This window comes from Sceloporus occidentalis, unplaced genomic scaffold (assembly GCF_023333645.1).
Source record: "Sceloporus occidentalis isolate IW3139 unplaced genomic scaffold, rSceOcc1.0.p SCAF_7, whole genome shotgun sequence".
NCBI lineage: Eukaryota > Metazoa > Chordata > Lepidosauria > Squamata > Phrynosomatidae > Sceloporus > Sceloporus occidentalis.
The window spans coordinates 88,772,251-88,791,842 of NW_028316987.1; the positions used below are offsets into that span (position 1 = coordinate 88,772,251).

Sequence of the window (19,592 nt, forward strand, 5' to 3'; positions counted from 1 at the left end):
GATTAATTAAAGGATCTTTCATCTGTTCAAGCAGAAAATAATTAATTTTAAACAAATCCTAGTTTGGTTTAATTTCTGCTATTTCATTGGCAGTAGAGACACACACTTTCCTAGAAGCTCTCTGTCCTGTGTACACACACCAGAATATTTCAAATTGCAAAATTTGAAAGCTGGTATCCTTTTGAACTATCACCATGGATACATTTTAATGTGGGTTTGAAATTATCTTTCCCACCAAGTAGTTTGTTCTGCACAAGCAAAATCATATCTGAAATAAAACTAGTGTCAAATGCATACATAAGGCAACATACCAGCATTTCTTGATAAAATCATTTTCTGTCTTTTTCACCTGCCCAAAGTGAAAGAGGGTATGTGTTTCTTAAGTGAGTATTTGTCTAGTTTGATTCATTTTGTATGCCAGGATGCTCTATATAGTTGTTCTACATTTATTTTGGCTGTGTATTAATTTTTTAAAAAAGATGTTGCTAGGTGTATCCTTGAATGCTTTTTCTATTCTGTTCTGAACTTTGGTCTTCAGAGTTGATGTTAATATAAAATAAGTTTTTTACAAGTCATATCTTGATTTTTAAATTAATGAAAATCCAAGAATTTTCAATGCTTTTTGCCTTTTATTCCCAGGATTCCAGAGAGAAGTCTGAAAGAATGGAGAAAGACATTGTCTTCTGCAGCAACAATTGCTTTGTTCTGTATTCAGCATCCATGCAAGCAAAACACTCAGATCGCAAGGTAAATAAAAAGTAATTCCTGATGCATTGATGGTTTTAAAAACAAGTACAATTTGTTGAAAATATCCATCACAGTGTATCATTTTCTGGTCATACTGCATTTCTGGTCATGGTTCGGTACATTTTTGGAACTGAGAACTGTATGGCACATTTGCAGAAATTTGAAAAGCAATGGATAACTGCTGTCTGATCCACATATTAGTTCAGGAAGTGTAAATCAGATCAGTTCACTTAAAACTGAAAACTGAACAAAATCTTTGGGACACATAGTTGTGTTACGGAGTGCCATCTGCCAAGAACATTTCTTATGAAGTAAAAGAGGCATGTGGAGAAGATATTCCCCAGTAGGTCTGGTTGAGTGATAGTTTATGCTTAAACAGTTGTAATATGAATCATATTCTGGGTAATATCCCTATTTAAGGCTTCATTTTTAGACTGTGTCCTGTAATAAAAAACAGCACACTGATTTTGCCATGATTTCTATTCAAGCATCATGAATAACATGTTAAAACATATGGTTTTAAATGGCTGGAGTGCCTGACTGTGAATAAATTGGCATAAAAGAGGACTAATATATCATTTCCAGTGTCAAGTATAGTATGTTTTCCAGAAGTAATCAATCTCTAGATTACCAGTTCCTAATGCACATTCTTCTAAGACTGGAAGGGTTGCAGATTCAGCACATTCACTGGGAGTATACAGCTATTGGGAGCCACCTCACATTGTCAACCACTATAGTGCTTTAATAAATAATGTCTAGATTCAGTATCACTGGCTCAGTAGGATAATCAGATTTTCCCTGAAAATAATGGGATGCTGCTGATAACAAAGACTAATTCAAAGCAGTGGACAGCCAGCAGTTAGCAGTACTATGCATGCAGTGAAGTCAATAGGAAATGTGTGTTTGCGTCCTGCATCATATTTTTCATTTGTAACTGGCTCTGGAATTTTTGTTTTTGGAAAACCATTTACTGTAGATCAATCCATATTTTTCCCCCACTGAGAGATTTCCAGCATACTTCTTTCAAAATTATGTATCTTCTTTGTCTTTCTACAGAAGCATCTCTATAATTCTGTTTATTAAAAGCAATCTTAAAAGTCTGGACCATCCAAGCTTATTATTGTAAATTTACTGATGTCAAAACAAGTAAACTGCTTTAATTGTTTGAAATGATTTGATATGATTGTCCCTCTGTGTGAATTGACTTGAAAATAATATTGACTGGGCATATTTTGTTAATTGCATATTTAATTGCTGTCTCATTATTTCTTAGGAATCAATTCCTTCGTTAACACATTTTCCAGTAAAAGAGGCTCCCACCAAAGTGTTCCATCAATATAGCAACAATATTTCTACCTTAGATGTACACTGCCTCCCTCAGTTCCAGGAAAAGGCTTCTCCGCCTTCATCTCCCCTAATCACCTTCCCTCCTGCTTTTGAAGCAGCCAGAGTGGAACCAAAACCAGATGAACTTAAGGTAACAGTAAAACTAAAACCCCGCTTGAGAACAATACCCAATGGTCTTGATGACAGTCGACCAGTAAATAAGAAATGGAAAGGAATGAAGTGGAAGAAATGGAATATACAGATTGTGATTCCTAAAGGAACATTCAAACCTCCTTGTGATGAGGAAATTGATGAGTTCCTCAAGAAACTGGGCACAACCATTAAACCTGATCCAGTACCTAAGGACTACCGAAAATGTTGCTTCTGCCATGAGGAGGGTGATGGACTAACAGATGGACCAGCAAGACTTCTTAACCTTGACTTAGACCTATGGGTCCATTTGAATTGTGCTCTTTGGTCTACTGAGGTCTATGAGACACAAGCTGGTGCCTTAATAAATGTGGAACTAGCACTGCGAAGGGGGTTGCAAATGAAATGCACATTCTGTCACAAAATGGGCGCTACCAGCGGCTGTCACAGGTTAAGGTGCACCAATATTTATCACTTTACCTGTGCTATTAAAGCACAATGCATGTTTTTTAAAGATAAAACAATGCTTTGCCCAATGCACAAACCAAAGGGCGTTCATGAGCAGGAACTCAGCTATTTTGCTGTCTTCAGGCGGGTCTACGTGCAGCGTGATGAAGTCCGACAGATCGCTAGCATAGTACAACGAGGGGATCGTGAGCACACCTTCCGGGTGGGGAGCCTTATTTTTCACACTATTGGCCAGCTGCTGCCACATCAGATGCAGGCCTTCCATTCTTCAAAGGTGCTCTACCCTGTGGGTTATGAGGCCAGCCGGTTGTATTGGAGTACACGGTATGCCAACCGCCGATGTCGCTATCTGTGTTCCATTGAAGAGAAGGAGGGCCTTCCCCTCTTTGTCATCAGGATTATTGAGCAAGGCCATGAAGATCTGGTTCTTACAGACTCAACCCCAAAAGGTAACATGGTACTGAGAGAGTAAATAGATTGTTATGTTCACTCATTTTCCTAAGTGCCAAATGTATATGGAATTATGAATATCAGTATGATGATTTCTGCACACATTACTGGTTCATGCTGGATTGACCTGAACAAATATTTTAAAACTTCATTATGACCTAGGAATAGAACTTGGAACATTATTATAAAGCTCCTAATTAGCTTATAGAGGGCTCATAAATGTAGTTGAATTTATGTTATTAGTTTTGCAGGATTTTTTAAATGCATTAAGTTTAACATTAAGGAAGTTGAATTTTTAAGCAGTAAAAGGCACTTGATCCTGTTCCATCTTAGAAACTAAGCAGGGTCAGCACTGCTTAGTATTTGGATGGTTGGATAGGAGACTGCCAATGAATGCCAGGTTCTGTAGCCTATAGTTTAGAGAAAGGAACTGACACAACCATCTCTGAATAGTCCTTGCCTAAGGAAAGCCTTTGAAATTCATGGGGTCACTATAGGTCGACAGGTGACTTGAAGGCATAAACACATGCACACACACACAAGTCCAATTACTTGGGCCAGTTAGAGTAGACTCATTGAAATGAATTTGTTAAGTGAACACTAATATAAGTCCCATAGATTCAACAGGCCTTACTCTAGTTAGAGCTAACAACTGGATTTAATCTTAAAGTTTTTATTCCAATTAGGGGATACTGATCTAGTGCAATGCCGGAGTGCTCCGTTTTCTGCTAGATTTCCACAGGTCATATGGTTTGCTTTTATTTTTGTGATGATTTAAATGTGCCCAAACCTATCCCTTGAAGGGAACACCCAAAGTCAAGAGAAATAAAAGCGGTCAGGGGTTGAAGAGACCACTCCTAAGCGGCGGCTTACAGTCGCCTCTTTCTTCGCCGGATCGGGGCCGCAGTGCAAAAAGGAGCAGCAAAAAACAGCTCAATTTTGCGCCATGGAAAGGGCACCTTTGTTGTGGTGGTGGCACTTCTGGCACTCCTTTTGGCGCAGTGTCATCTGGACGCAGTGCCAGAGGAGCGCCATGACACTGTTTGCCATGTGGTTGGGTGCATGGCATGGCGGCAGCGTCAGGGCCCCCACTCTGCCCTGAGGCCTTTTTCAGAGCTACCTCTAATTTAAATACCAATTGTCATGACATGTAGCCCTTCCTGGGTCAAAAGTTAATGAAGTATGCAAACAAATTAGTGATTTCCTTTCTAAGGTCTGATAAGTCAGACTCATGCAAGCAAGATTAAAGACATTACACCTGTAATACATAAAGTTACTTCATAGACAGTAAATCTCCCAACATATAAATGACTTCTGTGTAGTAATTTATGAGTACCTATATCACTGTCACTTGTAGTAATTTCATATTTTGGCATCTCTATACACTGGAGGAACATTCCACCATGTACAGGAAAACCTGCATTCATCATAAATGATAGGGAATCTGCAAGGCCATTTCTGTGCAGAAGTAGTATTAATATAAATCACTTATCCTAGGAAAGATTTATTCTTAAATGTGAAGACTTACTTTCTTCTGTGATTTTAGACCAGTCTTAGTTCTGCGTCTACCATGGGCAGTAAATAGTTTCAGGTCAATGAGTTGAGTATGCTCTGTTTTCCTCCCGCATTTTTGTTGTTCACTTTATCTTCCCTCTGCGTAGGTGTTTGGGATAAAATCCTGGAGCCTGTTGCTTCTGTAAGGAAAAGTTCTGAGATGCTCCAGCTCTTCCCCATATATTTGAAGGGGGAAGACCTTTTTGGTTTGACTGTCTCTGCAGTGGCTAGAATAGCTGAATCGGTGAGTGATGATAAAACTATAGCAAGCTGGATTTAGCCCAGTCTTTGATATTAATCTACATTTACCTTAGATATGGATGTTTTCTTTGTAAAATGAATGCAACGTGTACTCATTCAGCAATGCAAACAAGAGTTTTAAGAAGAATGTTCCGAGTTTTAATGTCTATAACTAAAGCAATAGCATTTAATCAGTGGAATAGTTCAAGCAATGTTTTTTTGCTTTTGCTCTGGAATTTATTTTTGCCATATTTCCACTTTTTTTTCATCTGACAAGGGTTGTGAAAATAGGAAATAATGGTCTGATATTTGGTATTGTCATTAGCTTTCACCTGGCCTCCTCTCTCCAAAATCTGAATAGTCAAAAGCCACCTAAAGTGATAATGGTTGGATTTGTTTTAGAGCAAGGTCCCAAACACACTGCAGAAATAATCCAGTTTGAGATTGCTTTAAATAATAATTTAAATAATATTTAATAAATGTTCTGCTCAGTTCTAGGGAATCTTGAGAATTGATGTTTATTGTGGCACCAGAGCTCTCTGACAGAGAAGGCTAAATGCCTCACAAAACTGTAATAATAATATAATAATAATAAAATTTTATTTCTATACCGCTCTTCTAAGAAAATCAAGGCGGTTTACAACAAAAATACATACAACAAAATCCAAAACAGTTAAAACATACATTAAAAACAGCAACCCAATAACCCAAACTCATGCCAGCTGAACAATGCTGACGAAGGAAAGGGGGGGAAGAGAGTATCCAGGGGCGGGTAAGCCTGCTCGAAAAGATAGGTCTTCAGACCCTTCTTAAATTGGACAAGGGAGGTGGCTGAGCGGAGCTCGACAGGCAGTGAGTTCCAGAGGTTGGGGGCCGAGGTGGTAAAGGCCCTCCTGGTGGTGGTGACTAGTCGAACCTCTGGAGCTCTTAACAATTGCTGCCCAGATGATCTGAGTGTGCGGGGCGGATTGTATGGGGAGAGGCGGTCCTCTAAGTACCCTGGGCCCAAGCCATTTAGGGCTTTATAGGTAATAACCAACACCTTGTATTGCGCCCGGAAGCAAATAGGCAGCCAATGTAGGTCTTTAAGGACCGGTGTTATATGACTGGCCCTGGATGAACCAGTGACCAGTCGTGCTGCCATATTCTGCACTAATTGCAGCTTCCGGGTATGATACAAGGGCTGCCCCATGTAGAGCGCATTGCAGAAATCCAAACGAGAGGTTACCAGAGCATGTACTACAGTTCCTACAGTTCCCTAGCATTGAGCTAGGGCAGATAAAGCAGACTCAAACTGGATTATTTCTGCTGTGTGTTTTGGAGCTAGGCTGGATAAAGCAGAGTTGAACTTGCATAGCCTGTTTGGGGATCTGTGCTTTTAAAACGGGTGGGCAATTGCCTGCATCACAGGGCTACAGATATATGTCTCAGCTGTTCCAGAAGTGGTGTGATGTCTCTTTTTGACAAACATTACATTTGGGGTGTTTAGTTTTTTTAAAAAAATGGTTGTGGGGTTTGTAGAGGGTAAATCTAACCAAACCACATTTTTTGGAAGGTTTTTTTTTTTTTTGGTGGGGGCACAGATTGCAGATCATTTTAAAGGGGGAAGGGTTCACAGATGTCCTGCAAAATCGGGGCTGGGAGCTACAGGCAGCCTGTAGGCCAGCCTTCCTAAACCTAAATGCCATCCTAAACCTAGCAAGGAACAAGAACCAACATTGCAAGCACTTGACTGCATGCTCTCTCTGTTATCTACATGCCTAGAATATCAGTAATTCTTATTCTTGATTCTCTTGCTTAATCAGGCGTCATATTGGCTGTTCTGCGATTATAGTAGCATATACAGTATATACCTGACTATAAATTGACCTCATGTATAAGTCGAGAACAGGTTTTAGGGCCAAAATTATGGATTTTGATATGACCTGTGGGTAAATTGAGGGCAAAACCTAGGAGCATGTAACAAAGGATATAAAGGACGAAGCAAAAGAAAACAATGCCAAAGGACTTACAAAATTCCAGCAGGCATCACTGTTTGTGCTCCCAATAAAGGCTGGATGGATGAGAGTAGAGAGAGGTCAGTGGTTCCAGGACAGATTACAGTCTTGCATTTCACCAGGGGATGGTTCCTTTTTTGATAAGAGTTAAAGGACAGTTCTTACATTGACCTATGGATAAGTCAACTCAGGTTTTTTTGGATTCATTTTTTGACTGAAATTTCTAGACTTACACAGGAACATACACAGTAAATCAATGAATAAATATTGAATAAATAAAATGACATCTCACTCCTTTTGTGTGTTGACAGCTTCCTGGGGTTGAGGCATGTGAGCATTACACCTTCCGCTATGGCCGTAACCCACTCATGGAACTCCCTCTTGCCATCAACCCCACAGGCTGTGCCCGCTCAGAGCCAAAAATGAGCAGCCATGTCAAGAGGTTTGTGTTAAGGTATTTTCTTTTAAATTCACATAGTACAGCCCAGGGTTTATAGGCTATGTAGAATACATGTGCTTCTGTGTGCTGCTTACAAACCCTGTTGTCGTTGGCTGTGTATGTGCATGTCCAAGCCAGGGGAGCTGCTTTGTTGTCTTTGCTAGCTGGCTTTGAATGTCTGTCTGTCTTGAGGGGGGCTTTTAATTTAATGTGTCATAAAATTCAGAGAGATCTTCAGTTTTTCTTCTATGTCTCTTCTGTTATATGACCCATTACTACAGGCCTCATACCTTGAATAGCACCAGCACTTCGAAGTCATTTCAGAGCACAGTTACAGGAGAACTAAATGCACCTTACAGTAAACAGTTTGTTCATTCAAAGTCCTCTCAGTACCGAAAGATGAAGACTGAATGGAAATCCAATGTCTACTTAGCACGATCACGAATTCAGGTCAGTTACATCATCTCTGGCAAGAGGTACAGGCCTGAATCCTATTAGTCTTTCCCAATCAGAGTAGAACCTTTGAATCAATGGTTTGAACAGTGAGTCAATATTTAAGTAAATCCCATTAATTCAATATCTGTGAAGTCAAAGACTTCCATGGCCGGCATCCAATAGTTTTTTGTGGGTTTTTAAGGCTATGTGGCCATGTTCTAGAAGAGTTTGTTCCTGATGTTTCACCAGCATCTGTGGCTGGCATGGAAGTGAATGGGGGCATATATATCCTGTGTTACCCTGGGTTGGGAGGAGTGATTTCCATGTTAATCTGGGTATTGTTCTGTTGTTGGATGGTAAGGCCTCAGGGTGGGAGGATGTGCAAAGAGGATCTATAATTAAACAGACACAAATCCTCTTTGCACATCTTCCCACCCTGAGGCCTTGCCATTGAACAACAGAGCAGTGTGTGTGTGTGTGTGTATTCATACACCCAACTCATTTTGATTCCAGCATTCTCTGAAGATGCCAGCCATAGATGCCGGTGAAACGTCAGAAATAAACTCTTCTAGAACACAGCCACATAGCCTGAAAACCCCACAAAAAAACAAATGAATATCTCTTCTCCTTCGGGGACTAACAATAGGATACAGATTTTTATCTTAGAATTGTTACCACTGTCTCTTCCAATAAAAACAATGTGAAATGCATTTTGAAATACTACTTGTGTAAGCACCTTAGTATTCTCATTTCCTAGTTGATTTAGGCTGCAATTATTAATATTCTCACAAAGGAATAACCCCAGCTCAACACAGTGGGATTTATTCCTGAGCAAACACACATAGGATTGCATTGCAAGTTTGTCAAAAAGCATTATCTTTGTCATTTTAAGCTTTTGGTACCCTAATACTAATTCTTTCATACCAGAAAAAGCAGCCAAGTTTGTACACTCTGGTACTTTAATACTCTTAAACTATCTGCTATTATATTTGCTAGGGCTTGGGCTTATATGCTGCTAGAGACATTGAAAAGCACACCATGGTCATTGAATATATTGGAACCATCATCCGCAACGAGGTAGCCAACAGGAAAGAGAAGCTTTATGAATCTCAGGTATTACATAAGGCAACTTGATCTTTGTTTCACATACTCATGTAACAGCAAATGTAAACTTTTCTGTAGAGGAATCTGAACTATACAGGTGTTCATTGAGTGAATCTGAATCTTTTTGAATGTTTAAATCTTGTATCCTGTCTTCAAGTGTTTTTGGAAAGTTTTCCAAAGCTGTATCAAAGTATAGCCAAATATGAACTGAGATACATGAACAGAGCCCCCTTTGGAAGTGTTAACACTTCCCCTGTGCTACACAGAGGAGGCACACATATGAACAGTTCAGAGCAATACCCGTCTTTGCTAGTTCCCTGTAACTGTAGGCACAGATTATGTGTGACAGGCAATGCATTTAGAGGAACTGAGAAGATGTGCTTGAGTCTGCCTCTGAAGGTCCTGCACCTTGTTCCCCTTTCCATTTGATTATTTACCATATATACGCCTCTATAAATCTAAAAATTTATACCCAAAAATTGACCCCAAAATCCCAGGTTGACTTATTTACGGATCACTATGGAAACGTGATAGCAGCTCTTTCAGATTTCCCCATGCCATGCGGAGAGGAGTTTAGCAAGAAGGGGCCAAGCAGAAAGAATCCTGGGATTGATATTGCAGTTTGTTTAAGAGTCCGCCCCTCGCTTGGCTGAAATGAAAGCTGAAACATGAAGAAAAGGCTCAATTAGAGTCTCTCTTGCCATATGCACAATACACACACGGAAGGAGCCTCCAAGTTTTACCCTCGACCTATCCACAGGTCATGGCAAAATCCATAATTTTGGCCCCAGCACCTGACCTCAAGGTCAACTTATAGTTGAGTATATATGGTAGTCTCAAAGACCAGCCTTCCACTTCTTTAGTAAGCAAACATGCTTGAATCTGAATCTGAAAAGCACATACTTTTATGCATCACTTTTTTAATTCCATGATGGTACAAATTTGATTGCCTTTTCTCTCTGCTTTCTCCCTTAGAATCGTGGAGTGTACATGTTCCGCATTGACAACGATCATGTCATTGATGCCACATTGACAGGAGGTCCTGCAAGGTGGTATCATTTTTGGAAATCAGCTATTTTCATTTTACTCACTTTGAAATGCTGATGGTGTAATACAGCATTTCTAAGATCAATTACTTGCATCTGGGTGGAGCCAATGCTGGGCATGACTATTAACAGTAAAATCAGTTTACATCTTTTGCATTTTAAAATTTATGGTTGAGTTTCTTATGTTCTTTTTCTTATAGGTATATTAATCATTCCTGTGCACCAAACTGTGTGGCTGAGGTTGTAACCTTTGAAAGGGGACATAAAATCATCATCAGTTCTAGTAGGAGAATCCAGAAGGGGGAGGAGGTATGATTTGTATGGTTTCTGGTATTATTTGAATCTTTATAGCTGAAAAATATGTTATTCTTTCTGCAAATTTCTAGGTCAAAAATGCAGGAACTAAATCCACCAGCATTTCTTCTTTCTGAAAGGCTGTCATGAGTTCATTTTGCTTTTGGCTGATCAAGGTGACAACTGTAGTCCCTTCCATGAACAGCTCAGCATTTAGACCATATGTTAAGAGCCATTCTGAAGAACAGCAACACTATGCTTTATAATACTGGAAAAATTGTTCCCAAATACATTGAGATATGTATCTCCCATGCCAAAATTTTAGAACTTCAGCCTGCACATTTGATTCAGCCCTATGTTGTGACATGTAAAAATGCCTGTTGCAACACACTATTTAGGGCTGATGGCATACCAATAGAGTTGTTTCAAAAATATGGGAAACAAAACAGTGCCCCGTAAATTGGAAGCACTCAGTATACTTTCCAGTCCCCGAGAAAGGAGAAGCAAGCAAAGTGATGCGCAAAATTCTACTACAAAGAGGTTTACCATATATGTAGTGAGAAATGCCAGCTGTACAAGCTGGGATCAGGAGAGAAGGAGGCACTAGGAATCATATTGCAAATTTATGTTTGGTAATGGAGTGCACCAAACAATTTCAAAAGAAAATCAGCCTGTTTTATAGATTATAGCAAAGCCTTCAGTTGTACAGATCAGTGGTACCCAAACTGTGCTCTTAAAAGGATTTTGGACTTCAGCTTCTAGAATCCTGGACTATTGGCCAACATGCCTGAGGCTTCTGGGAGCTGAAGTCCAAAATCTCTTAAAGGGGCACAATTTGGGGAGCACTGGTATAGATCATGATCGTGCTTAAAGAAATGGGTGTGCGATAACATTTGATTGTTCTGATGTGTAACCCATGCTCAGGATAAGAGGGTACAATTAGGACAGAATCAGGAAAAATGGAATGGTTTCCAATTGGCAAGGGATCAGGCAAGACTGTATCTTATCACCCTGTTTAACCTGTATCCTGAACATATCATTCACAAAGCAGGATTAGACTCCGAGGAAGGAGGTGTGAAAATTGGAGGAAGGAACATCAACAGTTTAAGATATGCAGTTGACACTATAGTACTAGCAGAAAATAGCACAGACTTGGAATGGTTACTGAAGAAAGTCAATGAAGTGCAAAGGCAGCTTTACAGTTGAACACTAAGAAAACAAACATAATGACCACAGATGATTTACATAAATTGAAGATGATGAACGCATTGAAATAGATGAAGTAGATGATGAAGGCATTGAAATACTTCATGATTTTCCATACCTTGGCTCAGTCATTAATCAGAATGGAGACTGCAGTGAAGAAATGAGAATTCTGGGACTTGGAAGGGTGGCTATAACTAGACAAGATCCTGACGTGTCAAGATACATAATTGAATATTAAAGTTAGGATTGTCCATGCCATTGTATTTCCCTTTTGTATGAAAGATTATGAAAACTGAACTCTCCCCAGAAGCCAAGATGACCAAGACTGTTGTTTCATTACATTATAGATGAATTTGCAATTCACAGCTGTATTGATGGAAGTTGTTCTTTTATCCATAATTAGTGCTAGCCACTTAAAATCTAACAATGCATGACAACATTAGGAATGTGCTAAATATATCTTCAGTAAGTGCTATTGGTTTTGCAAGCATGAACCCAGACTGACCATACCTTTCTTTTCAGCTCTGTTACGACTATAAGTTTGATTTTGAAGATGATCAGCACAAGATTCCATGTCACTGTGGAGCTGTAAACTGCCGAAAATGGATGAACTAGATGCATTCCTTTGCTGTCTCCTGGGTTTGCTTGTCCCAAGGAAGAAGTGATTTTGATGATGATGTTCTGCAGGCTGGAGGTTGGGGTGTGTGAAAGCAATCACTTCTATAAATTGCATATTCTACTCCCACGTAAACCAGCATCAGAAGCAAGCTGACGGGATACGCAGTTGGTGCCTGGCTTCCCGGGGATACAAGAGGTGCAACAAATCTCCAGACCAGTCCAGCACTTTTGATTTTTTGAACTCACTAAGGAGAAATTGTTGAACTTGGGCAGAGAAGCTATAGCTGACCTGCTAAAGGGCAGTGTGGCATCAATGAATGTAGACTGAAATCACCAGCGAAAGGGAGACGTCCAAAGTGCTGGCCACAGCCTTACTTATTAAAGGGGCAGGCCCTCTAAATACAGAATAAAAATAAGTTTAAATAAAAGTAGACACCACTGAACAAGGAATGTACTGAAACGACTTCCTTAGGGATAGAGCTAAGGGAAAAAATAACTTGCACTAAAATACATTTAAAATACTTGATTCCATGAGTCAGTTTATTGTAGTTTTTTGATTTCTGTAAAATAAGAGAAACTTTTTGTATTTATTATTGAAATAAGTGAATGAAGCTATTTTTAAAAGGAAGAGTTAGAAGCCAAGCTGCTGCTGCTGTTCCCTGCAGAACTAACAAACCCTGTTACTTTGTACAGAAGTGTAAATATTTTCAGGAAGAAGAAAAGAACAGTATAAAAAATAGTAATTGACCAAATGCTACCAGACTCTGCAGCAGTTCAGGTGCTTATTATTAAACTTTGATAGGGATGTTACAATATGATCTCATGTATTACTAAACGTATGCCATTAAAATTGTTATGGAATAACCAAAATCTCAATTTAAGAGAGGTTTTACTTTATTTTTTTAACCTTTGAAGCAGGCTCAATTGTGCTCTATCAATAACTTTTTTAAGTAACCCTTAAGATTGGCGCAGAGCATGTATATTACAGCTATGACTTTTGTAGATGTCCGAGAAAATGTAGACTGACTGGTTTATTTTGTTTGTATTATATTGTTACATCCCTATTTCTTAAATCAGGTTTTTTTGTGCTTAGGATTTGTGATAACTGTGAATAACTGCTAAAACCACCCAAAATAGAAGCTGAACACTGATTTTCTTTCCCAGAAAAAGTAGAGGGGATTACATGAACTGTTCAGCTTACACTAAAATCATGTAATGAAAATAGAAATGTGTAGTGAAAGCGTAAGTCTAATACAATAGCTGCCTTCTTTAAAGATAAAAACAAGGAAAAAAATTAGATGTAATTGTGCTTTCATCTGCAGGACTCTCGCAATAGGGTTTTGGAAAATGTAATTTAAAGATGTGTTTGTATGGATTGTTTTTGTTTACATTTCTTTAAAAAAATAAACACTGTTTGTGTTTGCTTGTAGAAATCTAATCAACATTTTGAACCAGGTTAGTTTTTTATTTTGTACTTTAAATTCTGGTACTGACACTTCACAGTCTAAATATTAAAGAAAATGAAGTTTTTTGTGTGCACAGCTGAAGTGGACTGTAAAACTGTTGGTATATTCAGTGATACAGTTCTGAACTTGTAATGTATATGGCATGATGTATTTTTATCTTACAGAATAAATCAATTGTATATATTTTTCTCTTGATAAATAGCTGTATGAAATTTGTTTCTTGAATATTTTTCTTCTCTTGTACAATATTCCAACATCCTACCAGTATTTGTCCTACAGGTTTTTTTTTCTGTTCTGTATAATAGTTATCTAATGTTGGCAAAAATGAATTTTTGAAGTATACAGAGTGTTATGGGCTTTGAAATTTGTGGAAACAGATTTGGAAGATCAGCATTTACAAATAAAATATTTTACATCTATAAATATCACCTATATATTTCATTTGAGAATGCCTGTTTGTGTTCGGATGTAGACATACAGCTGCTTTCTAATAGGAGACTGCATTGTGTCCCCTATAGAATATAGAACCAAAAGTTTTCAACTAGGAGGATTTCCTAGGTCCAAAACATTGCAGAAATAATCCAGTTTGAGACCACTTTAACTGCCCTGGCTTAGTGCTAGGGAATCATGGGAATGGTAGTTTTGTGAGACATTTAGTCTTCTCTGTCAGACAGCTGTGGTGCCACAATAAACCTCAATTCTCAGGATTCCCTAGCACTGAGCAGAGCATTTAAAGCAATCTCAAACTGGATTATTTCTCAGGATTCCCTATAAAGAGCCAGGGCAGTTAAAGTAGTCTCAAACTGAATTATTTCTTCAGTGTGTTTTGGATTTTACTCTTAAAAAACCCAACACATTATTAGGTAGCTCAAGGTTTCTACCCAACAATGAAACAGCTATTACAGCTATCTTGAAAATGCCTGCTGAGCTCCAGCATTAGAAAATATAGCTACATCTGCCAGTGCTACCCCACAAAATCTTCTAATCCATGCAGCCTCCCCCCAACAAGGAATTTCTAGGACCCTGGAAACCAGAGAGGTAAGCAATGAGCTGTTTCCCACTACTGGGAAAGGACTGGTTATGTCCCAGTACCTCAGATATTCCTCTGAGGGAGATGCTTTAGGTCATACCAATGGAGCAATGACCATAAAGGTGAACTGGTGTGATTAGCAGTACGGCCTGCAACATCATAATTACTGAACAAGATCGCAGCAGATTTGTATTTCTGAGTTTATACAATTATTGCCACTGCATATGAACACAGCATGGTAGGTAAAGCAATCCTGCTGTCCGCCTTCAACCCATTTGACTTACAGCAACTCTTATCGGGGGGTTTTCTTGGCAAGATTTGTTCAAAGCACGGTTTGCCTTTGCCTTCTGCTGAGGCTGAGAGTATGTGATGTGCTCAAGGTGATCCAGCAGAAATCCATGGCTGAGCAGTGAATCAAAACCTAGTCTCAAGAGTTGTAGTCCAACACTCAAACTGCTATGCTCAGAAACCAATTTTAATCCACGGCAATCAATGTATCTGCACATTTCAAACCACTATATCACACTCAATGTATCGTCCTCAAAATCCAATGACAAGGCATTTCTTTGGCCTAAATCCAGTTAATCACGTCACCAATTAAAACAGACCCATTGAATCAATGGCAGTATCCAGACAAAGCTCTGGCCTGGATACGTACTAGGGTTGCCTCAGGGCATCCTTTACAGATGCCCTGCAACGCTAGGACATACTCTCTACAGCAAAATGGCCGCGCCCTGTCTACATGGGCACCGCCATTTTGACGTGACAGACGCGCTATGTCCAAACAGCGTGGCGCAGGTGTCATCATGGCACCGCTGTAGGGTGCTTGTGGCACCCTTTCAGCTGCACCGAAACGAGCTCCATTTCGGAGCTCTTTCTGCTGTGTGTATCGCTGGCACAGCCTTTAAATGGCTGCGCCAGCGATACAGAAAGAAAGTGGCCCCTTTCTCCCTTTCCCCGCCACTGTTGGGGTGTCCTTGGGGCATGAAGCCCCAAGGACACCCCTTTCCAGGCCTTGGGGAAGCAGCATTTTGCTGCTTTCCCAAGGCCTGGAAAAGCCGCAGATCGGGGCTTCTGGGGCTGCTGCTGCTCAGGCCCCGATCCGTCAGGGAAAGGGGCAGGTGCAGGCCACTCCAAAGGGGCGGTCTGTATCCCACCAATGTAACCCAACATATATATGTTGACTTAGGTTACCACTGATTCGATAGTTATAACTGTAGATGTAATTCAGGCCTGTGTTTAAAATCTGTGCTAAATGAATCCCATATAAGAAATGCTTTCATTTTCTGAGAAATTCAAGTTTCTTGCAGTTTATTTACATACATACATATATATATCTTACATCTTCATAGCCATTTTAAACATATATAGCATACACCTGTTTCTGCTAACCTCACTGCATGGCAACAGAGACCAGACAATAACGTGTCATATTTTTCTTTTAAAATCCTAGTTTCATGCAAGCCACAGTCAAAGGTACCTTCCATTCGACTTTGCCCTACCCAATTCTGGCCATAATCTGAAGCCACATCCATTTCTAGGTCTGTAAAAGGATGCCCTTACCCAGAGGAGATGATCAGAGCACACTATGGAAAGAGGTGGGGGAAGTCCTGCTGCCTGAGGAGATGTCTATTTGCATAAGTTTGGATACTGGCCAGTCATCAAAATTAAATTACAGTAACTATTTTAAATACTGCAAGACAAAGGACAGATAAAATTGCAATTATGCAATATTAAATTAACTGGACTAAAATGAAATACACAAAGGACTATGATGGAAGACCAATTAAAATAATTCAGCCATTCGCCAAATGAAAGTATAGTACCATGATATTTGTGCAAGAAATAACAGCAAAACAGAGTACATTTCTGACAATAAGGATGTATGCTTTAGTTGCATTTCTTCACTAATTAAATCACATTATTGTTCTAAATATTATTTAGAATATTTTCCAGATGCCAGAGAACTCCTAAGAACGTAATTGCACTTCTGCTTGTGTAAAGATTAAAACGTGATAGTTACAGTTTCTGTTCCATCATTAGAAATATTTGCTTTAAGTGCTGAATGTCAGAAATATCAATTTGAGCTTCAGGTCCTAATCCAGTTCAGCTAAAGGCTATAGAGGAAACGAGTCTTTGTTGTTATTCAGCTCTCCAAACGCCACTGTTGAGGGAGGGAGCCATCACAAATCGCCATGGTCACATATCCTTTGAGGCTGAACGGCTCAACCACCTTCATGCACTGCCCAACAGACACCTGATAAAGCCGGTTGTTTTTCTGGAGAGAGAAAAGTATCAAGCAACAGTTGAGATGAAAGAAAACAAGGATAACTTCATTGCTGAGATCATAAGAGTTGATCTTCTTAGGGCTTCTGTCCAAACTTCCAATTGTGCCATTATAACCCTTACTCTGAATCGTTCCCCTCACAGCTAGAACCAGGAGTGCAGGAAAAATCATGGGAAATCTGCTTCAATGGCTATTGATATTTATTATTGATAAATAATATTTATTAAATAAATTTATTTATCAAAACAGATTCTGATTTTGAAATAACTAGACATGGTAGGTTAAAAGCGCCTATTTCAAATACATATTCTGTCCTTTTTACCAAGCTGAAAGAAGCATGGGAATATATAGATGCCTTTCATTGTCATCCTTGGGCCTGTGAGGGAGAGAACAGGCCGGCCTGAAGACACAGTATTCTTGACTGTATATTATATTGTAACATGTTTAAAATGTATATTCCCTTTGAACTTGTAAATTGCTTTGATCTCCCAGGAAAAGCGGTATAGAAATAAATATTTTATTTATTATTTATTATTATTCCCACAAACCTCTTTAAAAGCATTCTAGAAGCAAAATAAAAATGCCATGCAATTGTTACATGTTTTCAGATGTGGGTTGACACTCTCTCTCTCTCTCTCTCTCTCTCTCTCTCTCTTTGTGTGTGTGTGTGTGTGTGTATGTGTAGGAGAAATTCTTCCTAATTAACCAGACAGGAGCCGTTTGCCTATCGGATTAAACGGAAGAATCTCTACTTGCCAGACAGAGAAATAATCTGCCCCTTCCTCTGGTAAATTACTAAGGTTAGCTATTACCTGCACCCAGATCCAAAGGTTGAGTATTAACCAATCATGCAATAATTAACGATCCTGTATTTTCCCCTACCTGCTTTTCTGCCTTTAAAAGTAAGAGTTCAAGGAGTCAATTGATTTGACCACATGGTCATATTGAATTGATCACACTGTCAGTTGTAATGGCCACAGTGTCAATAAACTGTCCATACCAGATGGCAGCTGGCTCTGTCTGATTTCTCTACGCGCGCGTGTGTGTGTGTCAGAGAGAGAGGATATGGATATAAAGCAGATGTGGAGTTGCTGGGTTGTACAACCATGTGGTAATTCAAGGAATAGGCAAGGTCTAAGGCAGCAATTTCCAAACTTTGGTCCTCCGGGTATACTGGACTTCAACTCCCAGAAGCCCTAGCCCACTTGACCAGCAGGCAGGAATTATGGGAACTGAAGTCCAAAACATCTGGAAGACCAAAGTTGGGGAACAACTGGTCTAAGGCATTTGTCCTAAACAGCATAGCTAATGATGAGAAATGAAGGGAGCTGCAATCTAACAATATTTGGATGGATTACAAGTTAGCTACAGTTAACCACGCTACCCTAAGGGCTTGCAAGATTTGGTAGTCAGTGGAGTGGGCCAAACACAGTATGTACTGTGGGGTAAAGAATGGGATGTAAACACATGAAGTATTCAGATTATCAGTGCCCAAACCCCATGGAACACTGCTATCCTCCATCTGATATATGAGCCCAGGGCTGTGTAAACCTAAGGAGAAAATGTTTTTCACACAGATGGACCCCTACTGGATGAAAGTTTTCCCTTTTAAGGATGTAAGGCCAGCAAGGTTTTACCTGTGCAGTCTCAACAGCATCTAGCCAGTACCTGACATCTGAAAACCATGTTAATGGGAACTATTACTCCTACAATCCATTAGATTTAGAACTTTCCAACATACAAAGAATTGAAACTACTTAACCTCGTTGTCAACTCACCCCCAGCACCCACTGCTGAGATCCTCCTGAGCCATGGCATTTCATAAGGCGCGGTGGATCAGAGGTGCGGGTTTCGGATACATCCAAACACAGGAGACTGTTTAGGATTAGCTCATGATCTTCATTGTAAAGCCATACCTAAGGGTGGCAATAATCAAAGGATACTATTATCTGACAAGATGTAAATGGTTTAACCTGCAAAACAGATTATATCAATATGATACACCTCCTGCACCTAATGTGACATCCTGTGTCTTCTTTCTTCTATTAATTCCCCCAATGTATAGTAACAACAGGGAAACTAAAAATACCTTGCAGATGATATTGGACTCCACCATTTCTAGCCACTGAGCATGCAGGGACTGATAGTAGCTGGGAGTTCAACAATGTGTAGAAGGACACAGGTTTCTCAGGTATGACTCAGGGGACAGAACTTTAGTTATGTAATTTCTGTACTATACAATTATCTCCATATATAGGGACTCCAGTCCCCCCAGAATTGTGCCCAGTGAAATTGCACTGATTTTACTTGGGATTTTTGTCATCTTAAAATGCAGTTACATGCACCTGGAGAGGCTTAACAAGGAAGCCAAGTATATCAAAATAGGTCAGCTCACAGCTGTTTATGTGTCAGAAAACAAGTACTGATTTCCATACTGTGAAGATATATATTTCAGTATGTTTTATAGCAATTTGAGGTTCCTGCCTGCAACTTCATTCACTGAAAGCAAGGTTATCTAACACCAGATATTCCAAGATGTTCTACAAGTCATTAAGCATTGACCGTTGGTTTGCAAGTCACTCTCACTATCAAGATAAATTTAAGGATGTTATCTTGAGAGTTGAAATAGCTGATGGGAGACAGAAGGAGAAGAACTTGTTTGAATGAACAAGTAGGTTCGTGTTTCAAAAAATTGGCATTTCATGCCATTAACTAAGCCACAGTATATTTTCATG

General features: G+C 39.4%; 2 protein-coding genes across 8 annotated transcripts in view; one reads left to right on the forward strand and one right to left on the reverse strand.

The window, feature by feature from the left end:
• KMT2C (lysine methyltransferase 2C) overlaps window positions 1–13,965 on the forward strand; it is a 192,561-nt gene extending 178,596 nt beyond the window's left edge. For all 4 annotated transcript variants that reach the window (XM_089533592.1, XM_089533593.1, XM_089533594.1 and 1 more), the window contains 9 exons: window positions 640–747; window positions 2,021–3,140; window positions 4,803–4,939; window positions 7,244–7,386; window positions 7,653–7,821; window positions 8,803–8,919; window positions 9,886–9,959; window positions 10,157–10,265; window positions 11,979–13,965. In XM_089533592.1, coding sequence (XP_089389718.1) covers window positions 640–747; window positions 2,021–3,140; window positions 4,803–4,939; window positions 7,244–7,386; window positions 7,653–7,821; window positions 8,803–8,919; window positions 9,886–9,959; window positions 10,157–10,265; window positions 11,979–12,071 — 2,070 coding nt within the window. In that variant the 3' untranslated portion in view covers window positions 12,072–13,965. The remainder of the gene's footprint in view (window positions 1–639; window positions 748–2,020; window positions 3,141–4,802; window positions 4,940–7,243; window positions 7,387–7,652; window positions 7,822–8,802; window positions 8,920–9,885; window positions 9,960–10,156; window positions 10,266–11,978) is intronic.
• A 1,899-nt stretch (window positions 13,966–15,864) lies between these two features.
• GALNT11 (polypeptide N-acetylgalactosaminyltransferase 11) overlaps window positions 15,865–19,592 on the reverse strand; it is a 40,086-nt gene continuing 36,358 nt past the window's right edge. For all 4 annotated transcript variants that reach the window (XM_089533600.1, XM_089533597.1, XM_089533598.1 and 1 more), the window contains exons 11-12: window positions 18,636–18,773; window positions 15,865–16,848 (exon numbers count right to left, since the gene is read on the reverse strand). In XM_089533600.1, coding sequence (XP_089389726.1) covers window positions 16,717–16,848; window positions 18,636–18,773 — 270 coding nt within the window. In that variant the 3' untranslated portion in view covers window positions 15,865–16,716. The remainder of the gene's footprint in view (window positions 16,849–18,635; window positions 18,774–19,592) is intronic.